The sequence below is a fragment of the Plectropomus leopardus genome, chromosome 17 (assembly GCF_008729295.1).
Source record: "Plectropomus leopardus isolate mb chromosome 17, YSFRI_Pleo_2.0, whole genome shotgun sequence".
Taxonomy (NCBI): domain Eukaryota; kingdom Metazoa; phylum Chordata; class Actinopteri; order Perciformes; family Serranidae; genus Plectropomus; species Plectropomus leopardus.
Window position 1 is genome coordinate 1,570,394 of NC_056479.1, and position 14,966 is coordinate 1,585,359.

A 14,966-nucleotide genomic window follows, 5' to 3' on the forward strand; every position below is an offset into this window, starting at 1 on the left:
TAAATATTTGCACTTAAAAGTGCTCAATACTCTCATCTGTCCTCACTTTGCATTCAGGGTAAAATGACATTGGTTTATTACCTAATCCTGTCCAATCCCAAAATTCAACTGGTACCCTCTTNTGGCCCATCGCTCCCTTTCCTCGACATATAAAACGGATATACACTTTATGGTAAATATTTGCACTTAAAAGTGCTCAATACTCTCATCTGTCCTCACTTTGCATTCAGGGTAAAATGACATTGTTTTATTACATAATCCTGTCCAATCCCAAAATTCAAATGTTACTCTATTGTAAGATGATGTCATTTTGCAGAGGACAGCTATTGTAAACTATTATTGGAAATACTTGATGCATCTCACAGAGGTGTCTGAGGGGTGTAAACAAGCATACCAAGCTCACACAATTCAGGGTGAGCTCAACAAGCGAAGCTCTTTGAAAGGATCTTTTGCCATAGTGATCACAGTTACCTTGCGTGCAATGTTGCGAAGGTTTCTGAAGAAGTCTGGCGAGGCATGGTTATCTCCGCCTTCAGCCTGGATCGGTTCAATTACAATCCCAGCCACAGGCCTTCCCTTCTGCCTCCACTTCACAATCAGATCTTCCACCTAGAAACACACGACGGTACCAGCACACTTATGACCATGTACGTATAGATGTAACCTCTACACACACGCACGCATGCAAGCACACACGCACGACAACACAGCATTCTTTGATATTTTATTTTTCAACCTCCCTTCTATTTTGACCTCCTTTTTACTGATACATATCCATTCTTTATATAAAATAAGATAAGATAAACCTTTATTAATCCTCAAATTGAGTAATTTGGTTGTCATAGCAATCATATTTAACTTTTACTGAAGATTTTTTACTTGTAGGCCCTGAATGTCAATTTTTTTTTTGTGGTTTTAAAGATGGTTTTGCAAATCAATACTTTTTTAATGGTAATGGGTCAAAGCAAAAAATCTTCTATTGTGACAACACTAGTGGTGGAGCTGAACTGTATTCCTAATAAATATTTTAGCATTGTTTGTTATTTGAATTGTTAAATCAAATTAAGTTAACTTAATTATGTTGCTTTGAACTGTTGCTTGTTTTGGCAAAGACATTAACTGCACGCCTGCTGGATTGATACAAGCATTTTATTGACCTTTGGAAAGAAGATTGTGTTGGTATTTTGTTTTTATAAACAGGTTCTTGTGACAAACATCTACTTTATTAAGTTTGTATGCATGATTTAAAGTATATATCTGAGGCATATAGCCTTCATGTTGGCTGACTGTGTGACTTCTAGTCAGGAGGAAATCTCCTGGCTGGCACCCAGAAAACAAAACTAAATAAGACACATACAAAAGCCATCACAACTTTATTACTATGCACATATGGATGTGACCTCTACGCACGCAGGCACGCAAGCACACAAGCACGCAGGCACGCACACAGGAACACACGCAGGAATGCAGGAATTCAGGCACGCACGCAGAGCTTACCTCCTCCAGACAGCGAGCCTCTTCCTGTGCGTTCTCTCTGGTAAATTCTTCCAGTGGGTACTGCAGTCGAGGAAAGGGAGCGATGGGCCAATCAAATGATGGCACGTCCAGTTTGTGGATTACTTTGGAGTGTGTTGTTGCCAGACAACCTTAACAAGGCAAAAGATTTGCATTAGTCATTAATTTATGATGCCTGTCATAAATTTCAGTGAATGTTCATTGTGCAGAACCTCTGCTTCAAGTGTATTTTTAATTTAATGTATTTTTTTATTTGAAAAGAGATGATGTTCATTAACCAACACTCAGACAAATGGAAATGCACCCGAGTCAGCTGAAAGCCTAGTTTTCATTGACAACCCCTTTGCCTGATGTTAGGCACCCTTGAAAAATAAATCTAGTACATATGCAATGGTTAAAAACATACTGCACTATGTTGGGGTAAAAAGGTATATAAAATACAGTTAAATAAAATCCAAATATCAGATGATGCAGGTACAGCATGAGTACAGTCATTTTAAAGTTCAATAAAAGAAGCATCTGTGTTGACATTGATGGATCTTAATAAGCCACACTACACTTTAATGACTAACATGGTGGGGACTTCCTAACTGATTGTGGTACTGAATTCCACTGATGCGATGCTCTGAAGGCTGTCCATGTTTTCCATAGATGTACAGTATAAAGAGATCAGGATGCAGCGTTCAAGGCGTGGTCCTTTTCATTCCTATGAAGTTGCCCATTTGCACAAGGAGCTAAAAAAGCTCAACTGTTAGAAAAATACCCTGATGATTAGAGCTGCTTCCGCACTGCGTGGTTTATAGAGCAGGCGCAGCCTCTGCCAGCTGAGCCAGCTGCTTCCGGTTTAGTGCTCTGCTAACTTGTATAGGGCTAAGATGATTAAATTGTGCAGCTCATCTTAACTTTCTGTTTATGTTTCTAGACTGCATGGATCAAATTCTGATGTAATTTAGCATGGTGATAAAAAAAATATACAGTGATTCACAGATGTCTCTTTTGCCGTATAAATATATGGAAAAAAGTCTTTTTTGGTCCAATGACATCATGTGACGGATGTAATAACATTTTTTGGCCACTACAACAAATTGGCTTCAAAGTCCAGCACACTTCCTGAGGCCCTGTTGCAGTCTCCCCTGCTGCACCTCTCACAGTTTTGTTTGTGGTAGATTTGAAGTTGGATGGATGTGACAGTAGCTGCATTTACATGCACTTTTTTCTTTCTTTTCTTTCTTCTGTGATTCCATGTGCTTTTTTCCTACTTACATGTTCATGATGCATATCTGATCTGTGCCACATGAGAGAAAAAAATTGGGTCACTTGAGCTATTTAGCGTAAATCCAGTGATGGAGATGCAGTGATTGCCTGTGCTGTACTTCATCATGTTTGTACATGCACATGTGTGCTATGACATGCAAAAACAGCAGCGGTGATCACAGAGCAGCTTGATAAACTGATCCACTATCCACAACAGGGTGGATTCTGCTGATAAAATGCATGCATTACAGCCTCATTTACATTCCAATGTTGTTGTTAGACAGATTTTGCCTGTGCAGGACACAATCAATCCTAATCACACACACTCATGCGCTTCCTGTGCCACACACTTTGAGCTAAAGCCAGATTTTAATTTTTTTTTTTTTTACTTCATTTCCATTTTCAAATTTCCACTTCAGTTCAATGTTCAAAGTCTGCAGAATAAACCCACTGATTGAGCCCGGGAGACTGAGCCACTGAACAGCTTTCAAACACAAGTTTGTTATGAAAAGGTTTCATTCTGGTTCTATTCACACAGGACAGGAGCGCCACAGAAAGAGCTGCTACGCTTACAAGATGATATTTGCAGTCTAGCACGGGAAGGGAGCTCTGCAGTCATCTTATTCATCTCAGAATAGTTGCAGCACCACAGGAGAAAACCAATGAACTGTGATTCTGCATGTTTTTAACGTACCCAGGGTTCTTCCGTGAAAACCTCCCATGAAAGATAAAATGCTGAGCTCTGGACAACCTGGAGCCTGACACACAAACACAGAAAAGCAGAGGGGGAGAAACATTTAGTACAATATAACTGGAAATCTCTCACTATCATGATGAGTAATGAAGAGTCTGTCAGTCACCTGGTTGATCATGCAAGTGCTGACTTCATCATCAGATGGTGTGTTGTGGCCTCGCTCCTTGTTCTGTAGCAAAACAAACACACACACACACGCAGCAATGTTTACAGTTGGTGTTGAGATAATATTCCAATTATTGTGTTAACAGAATAAGACACATATTCAATGAAAACAACAGTTAGCAATTACAACATAAAAGATCGGAAACTCAAGGTGTCAGCTGAGAATTATTATGATTTTTTTTTAAACTTTTTTGTATCTTTAAAAAGAAATACTTAACAGGATGGATCTGGAGGGTCGCCACTCCTTTCACCCTCTAAAATCTGGGTCACCAACTGTTTCCTTGTGCTGCGTTTAGGCGCCCTTCACAAGCTATTAGACTCTTGAACTCTAAGCAAATTGGTTTCACTTCTTTAACATACATGGGAGAAAAAAACGTTTATGACTAACTTGGCAAAGAAATGTCCCACAAATTGCAAGAAACTAGTAAAATGTGACAAGAAAATTGCCAACTAGTTTTGAAAAAGGGGGAATGATTTTTAGAAAATAATCCCAAAAAAATAGATAGTGTCCCAAAAAACAATATTCACAATAATAATAACTTTACATTTAAGACACTGTAAAATCTATAAAATAGTAAATCTGACACATTTAATCACAAACGTGGCTACAGCGTTAATGTTTTCACATACATGGCAGGATGTTTAGGGACAAGAAAGAGCAGGTTTATGGCAAACATGTCTCACAACACACAGAGCTTATACATAAATGTTACTGGCAATAACATAAATCAGGTTCAAACACAGTTTAACGAGACACCTCAATCATTTTACACAGAAAAGCCAGACTCTGACTATCTCTCTCTGTCTCTTTGGCATCCCTGCACACATCTTTCAGGGGCTGAGTCACTTACCTGTTCACTTGTACCTCTTCACTTGTACCAAAATTAGTGCTGGAAAACCTGCTAAAAATAGGCAATAGACTTCCCTCCCATTGCCAGTAGAGCACAGATTTGTACACGGTTCTGCAGCAGACGAGTATGCTGAGCTATATAAAGAAATATTTTGTCTAATGATTAAAAACTTCTATCATTTCATATTTTGCTATATTGTTTATTTTGTTTATGTCATCGTGTAGCTGAGGGAGTGTCTACTACCTCACCAAAATAAACAAACATGGAGGAGGTGGAAAGCCATACTGAACACGGGGATTCAGCATAAGGCATCAAGTGGCCTTCTCAAAACCAGGAGGAGCTCGTGCCCAAAAGGAAGGGCATGGACCATATTTACATATTTACAAGCTAATAGTTAAGATGGTTAAATGTGTTTTTTACTCACCCTGTACCAAATAAACATTGATTTGTAAGCGTTCTCATTGGAACAAGAGCCGCAGGCCATCGTCTGAACACGACTCATTCCACTGGGAGCAACCTGACAGGAGAGAACACTCATTGTAGGACCACCGTTTGACCAGAGTCATTACTTCAATAATCAGAGCATTAATAACACCTCTCTGTGCACTGATCATTCTGACTCTGTGAGAGTGTGTGTGTGAGTGTTACTGACTGTAAGAAGACTTTCAGTCAGTTTATCTGCAAAGTTTTCAGGTGGCAGGATCCCCAGAGCTGGCCGGTTCACAATGGTGCTCTGAAAGAGAAAGACAGAACACAGATACATTTATGATATATTTGCACATGCACACACGCACGCATGCACGCACACACACACACGCACACACACGTGCACACACGCACGCACACACACACGCACGCAGAATTGGGTTGGCACAGTCATGGGAACAGTAGTCCTTCGACAGTAGTAGAAGCTGCAGCGTGGTAACAGTGGAAACCAACAGTGTTTTTATTGAAAATATTGATGATGATGATGATGATAATGATGATGATGATGATGATGATGATGATGATGATGATGATGGGATGTCAAGTCTGTGATTGTTTTAGTCTAACAGAATCCACTACTTTGTGTGAAAATAATATAATCTATTTTACTAGACGAGTGTATATTTCAGATATCCAATGCCAAACAATACCATTTTCTAATGTCAGTGTAGTTGATGATGTAAAAAAATGGGACATTTGAAAAGGACCTACCAGATTGTTGGGATTGGACATCAGTTTGAGGAGAGCCGGGTGGTTGTAGCCTGAGGGAGGACACAATCAGAGCAGGGAGAGAACAGAGAAAACGCTATCAGTGAAATATCTGTAGCAGTCAACAGGCTCTGCGTATATACTGTGAGTTGGATCATTATTTTCATACTGACTTTTGCTACAGTTGTCTAGCACTGAAGGTAATCACTTATTGTTGAGTACTAAAACACCTCTGGCTATGTGTAATATTCCAGTATGCAGAGGTGGATTTATGGCCATGTGTGCAGAGAAGGAGGAAAGTTAGTTTGGTTCATTAAAAGTAGCTCGTGAATTTTGGAGAACAGTTCTATGAGCTTGTTCCTTGTATTGATGTAGAAGGTATTCAAGAAAGAACTGTTTGTAGTTATATGTTATGTATGTTAATATGATGATGAATGGCTGCTGCTAGTGGGTCAATAAAAAGTGAAGGAGAGAGTGGCATGCTGTCCTGGCTCAGAGTGATGCTCTGTGATGCTGGTGCACTCAGAATGAGAATGTAGACCCAGTTAATAAATTTAAAGTGAATTTCTATTTAATGTAAGGCTCAATCAGTTTTTATGCTTTACATTAACGCACAATGGACTGGACTCTCTCTGTTTACAAAGCACACTTATTTAGACTGAAAATATTTGCACTGCAACTCCAACCTCTGCACAACTATAAAATCCCTCCATTGTACCTTTAACTAGTGCTGTGAAACAATGACGTTTTTTTTTTTAAGGATTATTTTTTGGGCTTTTTGCCTTTATAAGAACAGACAGCTGAAGCATGAAATGGGGAGAGATACATGCTGCAAAGGACCAAGGTTTGACTCGAACCCACACACGCTGCGGCGAGGACTTAGTCTCTGTACATGGGGTGTTCACTCTACCAATTGAGCTACTGGGTGCCGCAAAAGATTCATTTTTTAATTGCAATTAATCACATTTTTTTATTTAATGTTTTCAATTACATTATCTTGCATTTCAAAAGAGTTGTAAAGTCCATACTGACAAGTCGAAGCATATCTTACCAGACTGTCCTAATGAGGAATCAAATGACAGCTTAAAAACTGCATGCAGACATAAAGTGGACATGTCTGTAAATGGAAAACTCATGGGTACCCAAAAAGAACATTTTCATTCAGATATCTAGAGGTCAGAGGTCAAGGAACCTCTGTAAAATGGCAATGCTGTTTTTTCATCGCTGAAATTTAACCCGACTTTGAAACATTATTCGCTCCCTCCCTAGAAAGCTAGCATGACATACCCTATTCCTCAGGTCTTGCAGTTTCATATGATACCAGTATCATCAGTGTAGCTTTAAACGCAGCCTGGTACAACCTCTTAAAGACGGAAAAGTTGGCTGGTGATTAACGTGATTAAAAAAATTAAAATTACAGACTTTAATTGCATTGTGATAACGTGTTAACACTGACAGCCCTGAGTCTTACAGATTTGTCTCTTTGTCTTTCTCCTTGTTGGATGCAGAGTATGAGCTGATTTCCTGTATTAAAACAGCTTTTTCTGTTTCCCACAGTGATGATGTTGAGGTATTTGGAGAATCATTGATCTCTAGGAAGGATGCCCATTCTCCTTGAACCAAACTTCCAAAAGCTGCGTGTGTTTGAGGAGAGATCTGAGGAAACACCATCTGCTAATGGGTTTATATAGATTGCTATATTACAGATAAGGGAAACAGGAGCGTGATTACTGACTAGAACGAGCTGGATTTGTAATTTTGTGATTCTAAAATATTTGACGTAACTGATTGGTTGGTTACAAAAAATCAAGGAGTTGATATGTGTGGTAAAGTTCTTAGTAGGTCGTAGGTGTTGAAACCAAATCTCTCATGAACTATACGAATGTTGGAGGATTCTGTGTGAGGATATATGTTGCCTGAGTTGGTGCCATTATCTATCGATGGATCCAAAGCTGTGTTTAAGTCACCACATCTGTCAGTGTGAAAGATGTGTGACATGGAGACAAAAAGATGAACAAAGACAGACTGTCAGTGTTTGGGCCACACATGTTCCAAATTGTTTCTGGATTATTATTGTGATGAAACTTCCTTCAGGATCTGTAAAGGTATTATGAGTAAATATAGTGTGTTGGTGAATACTGTGAAACATCAAATAAAAGAGTAGTCCCAAATAAAGGCCCAGTCCCTTTCAGTAGCCAGGTGTGGAGACACATTTTGACAAATACAGGCCTGCCTCAATTAGAGGCTCAGTCTGGATACCATGCAGTTCATTTTATAGAAGTTCTCTGGATGTATAAAACCGGGTTGTTGGCTACCTGCTATAGGTAATGTTAGTTAGCTGCTTATTATGTACAATATGTCTAAACTTCTGTCAATATGGACATGCTGCACACATGGTTAGCTTGGTAATATTTTCTTCAGTTCAATTATTCAGTTCAATTTACTGGAACCATAAGCAAAAAGAGGACGATATTATCGGCACAGTGAACGAGAAAGTCTCATAAAAGAGATTAGTAGATGTAGAAGACTAAAAGCTAGGGGAAAATGTCCAATGAACTTAATCCATAATTATATGTTTAATATTATTTCACAGAATTATTATATTTTTTAAGCTTTTTTCCAGGTAATTTTTTTGCTTTGTATTTCGTTCTTTTTTTACGTTCTTGTTGTTGCTTTGTTTGTTGTTGTTTGTTTTGTTTGTTAGAATCTTTTTTGGCAAATTTTCAGGTAATTGCACTTTTCACAGATTTCTTGCTAACCTAATTTCTTTCCATGTTGTTTAATAAAGTAAAGCTAGTTTTTCCAGTTCGCAAAAGGTTAAGAAATAATTATTTGATTGTATTTTCCATCTTTGTTGAGCAAGTTTTGTGTAAAAGTAATTAAAAGCCCATCCCATATAATATATACTGTATACTGTATATATATATATATATATATATATATAGAGAGAGAGAGAGAGAGAGAGAGGAGAGAGAAGTAATTAAATAGTAATTAAAATACTGTAAATTTTACAGTATATATAAACTTCTCCTTGATTAGTTTTGTTGAACCAAGTTTTGATGTTGAAAGATTGGGCTCCTTATCTTCTGCATATATTAGCATGTAGAATTTTCCAGATGGTACTGAAATATCTTTCTACCTGAATATCAATTCCATGAACATTACAATCTATACATCTTAGTTATGACATGTTGAGGCACAGCAGGTAGTATGGAGAAAAAAAATGTCAGTGCAAATGTCTTTCTTTTGTTGTCTGAGCATCTGAAGTTTAGGTAACACTGCGTCTCGAGTGTTACCTAAACTGATGTGGCTGTCTTACATAAACTGCAGTCCTGTTCCCTTTCCTGCCAGCAGAGTGCAGTGAGGCACAAAGCAGCTCTCCACTTGTTTGATGTTCCATCTCATCTCAGTTACAACACTGTATGTAGAAACTGAATTTCAGGTGTTGAATGAACTGTTTGGTATTTAGAGGGATGACCATGTAAATAATCCAATAGAAGCAATGCGAGCAGATCTGCATCTACATATCAGGTAGATAGGTATCAGTTAGACAGGTACATCCCTTAGAGTTGACAAACACTATAAATATATTTCTCCAGACTTAGAATCTTTCAAACAGATGATATCCAGCTCAATTCCAATATGTTATGCGTTAATTTATGTCATTCCATGTCAATTACAATACAACACTCATACAACTGATGGATGTCTGTTTTGTGTGGAAAATTAAAGGAACAACATGTTCTTATGCTGTGGTTTTGAGAAATTTCCAGTGAAGAGAAGAGTAGAAATGTTTAAAAAGTGAACCTTTTCACATAAATTAAATTCCTTACAGATAAATAAAATAATTCTAAATCAAATTAGATAAGGTAAGGATTAATGTGTTAGAGCATTTTATGCGCTTTTCATTCTTAATTTTTTTGACAGTTTTGACTGTGTTCATGTATATGGCATACATTTTGGTAGGATTGTGTAGTTTGGTTTGATCTGTGAATTTCCAGCTCAGTTCCTACAATAAGTCTAAAATACACTGTGGAAACAAAATTGCTACATTCATACTGTTCAGAGCAAAAAAAGCTCCATTGAAACCCATTCAAACTGCAATTATTGATCCCACAGACAAAGCAAAGCATAAAAACACATATTGTGTTATTTCTGGGTGTCATTCTGGGCTTTTGCCTTGGAATTTATCTTTTTTACCATTTTAGGCATATGAAGAAAATACATGCTATTTCCACTAAGTGCAATGTTACAATCAATGTTGCTGCTAATTATTAACATATCCCAGGCTATGACAGTAAAAAAAAATCTACTTTGCATGCAATATATTGAAAGTAATTTATTCTTTGTGGGGTTTTTTTTCATCTAAAAACATAGTGACATCATGACAAAACCCTGACATTTAAAGGGTTAAAATTCAGAAAATTATTGAATATTTAAAATGTATGATTATATTTGATATTATGAATTTATTGAGTAGTTGAGTAGTTATCTAAAGCTCGATTCTGAAAAGCCCATTTTGTGTGCAGCATGATTCGAGTTTGTGCAATATTAAAGCGGGTCCTGTGGGTTAATAAAATACCAGCCTTGTGTGGTCTAAAATAAATCTACTTATTACTATGCCCTCTGAGAAAGTAAAGAATTGCAAACTCCCATTGCCTGGCCCTTTCAACTACTGAATGAAGTGTGTGAGTTCTTGGCTCCAACAAAAAGCCTTCCTGTCAGGGAGGCCCTGAGGCCTGAGTTGAAAGCAACAAATAATGTCAGTCAGACTGAGATACTGGCCTTGATCATGGCATTATGGGTAACTTGCACATTTGTGAAGGTTCCATGAATTCTGAAAGGTCCATACAGGTTTTGGAGCAACAGATGCTGCCATCAAGGTAACGACTTTTTTAGGGACGTCCCTGCTTTTTCCAGCAGTGAAGCACATTCTGCACATTTTCCAACAGTGTGGCTTTGTAGCAAAAGAGTGCATCTACTAGACTGCTTTCCTATAGTCCTGACCTGTCTCCCATTGAACATATGGAGCTTAATGAAGCACAAAATACAACAGCGGAGAGGCTGCAACTTTCAAGCAAGAATGGGATAGAATAGAATTTCACTTTTGTTAAAATAAATCTCATAATCAATGTGTCATTCCTTGTCATTAAGTAATATTTATACAACTGATGGATGTCTATTTTGTGTGGAAAATTAAAGGAAGATTAGGGTAAAGACATGTTATTATGCTGTGGTTTTTAGAAATCTTAGTTCTAGTGAAGAATAGAAAAGAAATGTTAAACAGGTGGACCTTTTTACAAAAATGTAAATTGCAAACAATTTCAATTGAATTCGAAAAAGTGAGCCTAAAAATAAATTTAATGAAATACAGGCCTGGCGTGGCTTATAATTAATCTACTTATTTCAAGGCATTCTGAAAAAGTAAAGAATTACTAACTCCCGTTGTCCAGCCCTTCCAAATACTGAATGGAGTGTGTGAGTTGTTTGCTCCAACCCAACAAAAACCCTTCTGTCAGGGAGGCCCCTGAGGCATGAGCTGAAAGCAACAAATAATGTTAATCAGACTGGAATAGTTGCCCCGATCCTGCAGTCTGCGCAGGACTTCTCTGAAATATGCCTTTTTCTTCTTCTGGTTTCTGTGCCAACATTACAAAGTCCATATTTTTCAAGAATGTTATTTTGTATCTGTTATAGAAATTTGTTTTTTGGATTAATGAGCTATGTTCAGGTCAACAGAGGAGCAGCTGGAGCCAAGGATTCACTACACTCTGACTCATGTTTGCTCAGACAGGATGCAGTGAAGCACTGCTGCTGCAGCATCTAAGGTTTCTCTCCTTCTCTCTTCTTGTGTTTCTGTGTTACATAAAGGCAAACAGTCACTTCTGCAGATTTCTGAAAATCAGTAACTCGAAAAAACAGTGATCAGTTATTGATGAGTCACATATTCTAACTAGAAAATGCACTCAGGGAGAAGCAGATCTCGGCCGGGACACCACCCAAGCTGATGGTGCCTGCTCTGACAACTTCAGCAGACTAACCACAGCACCTTTCACAAAAGTCCCAGAAAAATATACACCTCGTCTATTTTTGACGAGAGATCAAGATCAAATCTCCCTGCTAACAAACACTACAAGTGAAATATAGCTCTAATGTAATTATGAGGATGAATTAGGGCTGCCCCCAATACCATTTTCTGGGCTCCAGAGCTTCGCCATTAATCAATTACAAATAATCCGAGCTTTGGTTGCTGTGAGGACGAGTGACAGACACCCACTGTGCCGACACCAGAAATTCACCTTAAGGTGGGTGAGGGAGAGACCATACACCTCACAGATGAGGGAGGATGAGGGAGATTAACGGAGGTGAGAGAGAGATGGGATCCCGACCCTTGACTATGGAGACACGTGCACCACAGAGCCTCACAGAGCCTCAGTGTTAGGTGAGAGTGGGCCCAGTGAGCTTGTCAGTGGTCATGATACTTAATAGTTTGTAAAAATAAAAAAAAAAACTCCAATGGGGTAAGGGTCAGGGTTAAGGGCTTAGGGTTGGGGTTTAAAAAGGTTATCCAAATGCCTAAATTGAAAACCAAATACCTACTCAATTAACAAATACCAGAACAGCCAAATATTTGGGTCCTGTCATAGTATGAATGTGTTTTTAAGAACTAAAACACAGCTACCAATCTTTGATCCATAGCCTTCAGAATTGAACTTTGTTCAAAGATCTTTTGGGCATTTTTCATATTTTTATTGACAGTGGGAGACAGATGTCAAAGTGGGAGAGAGAGGGGAAGACCTGCAGCAAAGGGTCCTAGGCTGGACTCAAACCCGTGTCACTGCAGCAAAGACTCCAGTGATATGCACTCAGTGAGCTATCAGGTCGCCCCATAACTGGACTGTTAACAGTATTAACATAGAAAATAACAGCAGTAAACACCAGTAAGAAAGAAAAAGATTGAACTAGTTGGCCTGCTTAGTTACGTATGGTAGAAAGACAAATATCTAGAAAAGAGTGCTGGAGGTACAGTACAAATTGAGCAGGCAAACACTTCTTTCTGAAATGCTGCCAGTGTGGTATGACAGCGTGCAGAGAATGGGACACAACTGGGTCACAGCCATAGCAGCTGGATCAGCTGTGCCCGGTGGAATGTCCCTCCCAGTCGACCAATTGTCCCTCCTTATTCACCTTATCCCGTGTCCAGCTTTAGTGGATTATAACAAATTGGGTATGGAATTATATCTCCATATGCACTGGACTCATTCACAAACAGTGCGTACATACAAATCTGTTCTTAAACCTTGTGCACAAACGTTTGACCTGTCTGCATTAGAAAATGTAAACACGCAACTTTTAGCTAAATGCACAGCCTACTAAAACGGCATCCACTACAAAGAATCATACACAATTTTTAAAACCATTAATTTACAAATGCTTTCACTTATTTCATCCTCGGCCTTGCATCTCATGCACAATGTCATTGTCTAATAAAACATTCCCACACAACGCAATGACACAGTTATATCAGAAGTAAAATGATCACAACACTAAGATATTTAGAAAAAGGCAACAGTGCAGCAGTGAAGTCCTGTGTCTGTCTTCTGCAGTTTATGTCATTTCCACTGGGTGGAAGGCTGACAAAAGGGCATGTCTGTGACAACCAATCACATATGTTAAATGAATGCAACACACCAAGCAATGAGGTCAGCTACTCCTCCTCACTTAGATAAAAGTCTTTGTCTCTTTTTTGCTCTTCCTTGCTCTGAGATCCTTCCTAAACCACTCCTAAGCTAGGACTCCTTGCTAAAAGTTTTTAGGCTAAGTTAGGAGCTCTCTGCGGATTCTCAGAATGTCTGTGAATATGGCCCCTGATCTCCTCCATGCTTACAGCTGGAGGAATAACAGGATTGTTTCATCTTTCTATGATGTGTTACAGCCACTGTACGACTGTAATGGAGACTGGATGAGGGAATGAGATAAGATCTCATATCTGTGAGGAGCTTGGAGGAGATCCACTCCTCCTCTGTCTGTTCCTGACACTGTCTCACTCACACACTGTTCAAAGACTAACTACCAGAGACATATTTACAGAGATGTGTTAAATGTGTGACAGATACAGATTGGAAGAGGAGACTGCTACATATTGCTGGAGCAGGGTAATGGGAGGAAAGGGCAATGGGCAACCTAACAAGAAATTAGTTAAAAAGTTATAAGAAAAGTAACTAAAACAAGCAACAAGAAAGCAAACTAAACAACAAAAAGAGAATGGCCTCAAAAAGAAAATGACTTCAAGAAAATGATATATATATACATCCCCAACTAATTTCACATTCTCTCCTCATTTTTTTTTACCTTTTTTGCAATTTGCAGGGCATTTTGTGCCAAGTTGCCCATTGCCTTTCCTCATGTATTCAAAAGAAAAATCAAACCAATGTTCTCAGGTTTCGGAGGATTAAGTGTTTATGAAAAGGCAGTTGAATGCAGAAGAAGAAAAATAATGATGATCCAGGTGTTAAAGGGTTATATTCATTTTCCAGAATTATCAATTCACAGTATGCATCACAGAATGTCTTGATACTGCAATGTAACATGATACATACAGTGATAAAGACTTTCATCCAAACTGCTCCCTCCTACAGGCCAGACACGTTTTGACCTCTTGTTACTCACCAATGGGGATTGAGGAGATCTGAGTGTAGATATCCAGCATGCGGTTGCCGTCCACGTCCACCAGGTAGTTCCCCCTGCTCTCTTCATAGTTACAGAAGAAGTTGATAGCACCGACATTCTGGGAAAAGACATAATCTGCATTAAGAACAGCATGTAGTAGAACTGGATCCTCCTGTGTCAGTCTGGCAGAAGGCATGCACACACACGCACCTGCCAAGCCACATACCGAAGAATCAAATTTGAGTGACTTATACCAACAAACAGATTAAAGTTCATTATCATTTGGTGCTGTGTAACAGATCATCATTGTTTCCTTAGCTTCAGTCAAAGAGTGGAAACAAGTGGAAACTGCTGGTCTGTCTTAGTAAGACTATACCTTGCAACAGCTCCAAAGCTGTCTGGTATGTTCATGAGTTCACACATGTGAATGCAGATAATATAAAAACAAGACATGGTGTCTTTAGGAGCAGACATGACTCTGAATTATTTCTTAATAAACTACTGCTGCGTGCAGTTACATTTATTCGATAATTAATTAGAATTATTACCATGTTGTTTTATGC

The 14,966-nt window shown here is 38.5% G+C and overlaps 1 protein-coding gene across 2 annotated transcripts in view; it reads right to left on the reverse strand.

Annotated features, from left to right (window-relative positions):
* The window catches only part of abat (4-aminobutyrate aminotransferase), a 58,868-nt gene that overhangs the window by 10,128 nt on the left and 33,774 nt on the right, over positions 1-14,966 (reverse strand). For both annotated transcript variants that reach the window (XM_042505392.1, XM_042505393.1), the window contains 8 exons: positions 14,404-14,521; positions 5,737-5,786; positions 5,192-5,272; positions 4,964-5,056; positions 3,630-3,692; positions 3,464-3,527; positions 1,498-1,646; positions 472-609 (listed from right to left, as the gene is read on the reverse strand). In XM_042505392.1, coding sequence (XP_042361326.1) covers positions 472-609; positions 1,498-1,646; positions 3,464-3,527; positions 3,630-3,692; positions 4,964-5,056; positions 5,192-5,272; positions 5,737-5,786; positions 14,404-14,521 — 756 coding nt within the window. The remainder of the gene's footprint in view (positions 1-471; positions 610-1,497; positions 1,647-3,463; positions 3,528-3,629; positions 3,693-4,963; positions 5,057-5,191; positions 5,273-5,736; positions 5,787-14,403; positions 14,522-14,966) is intronic.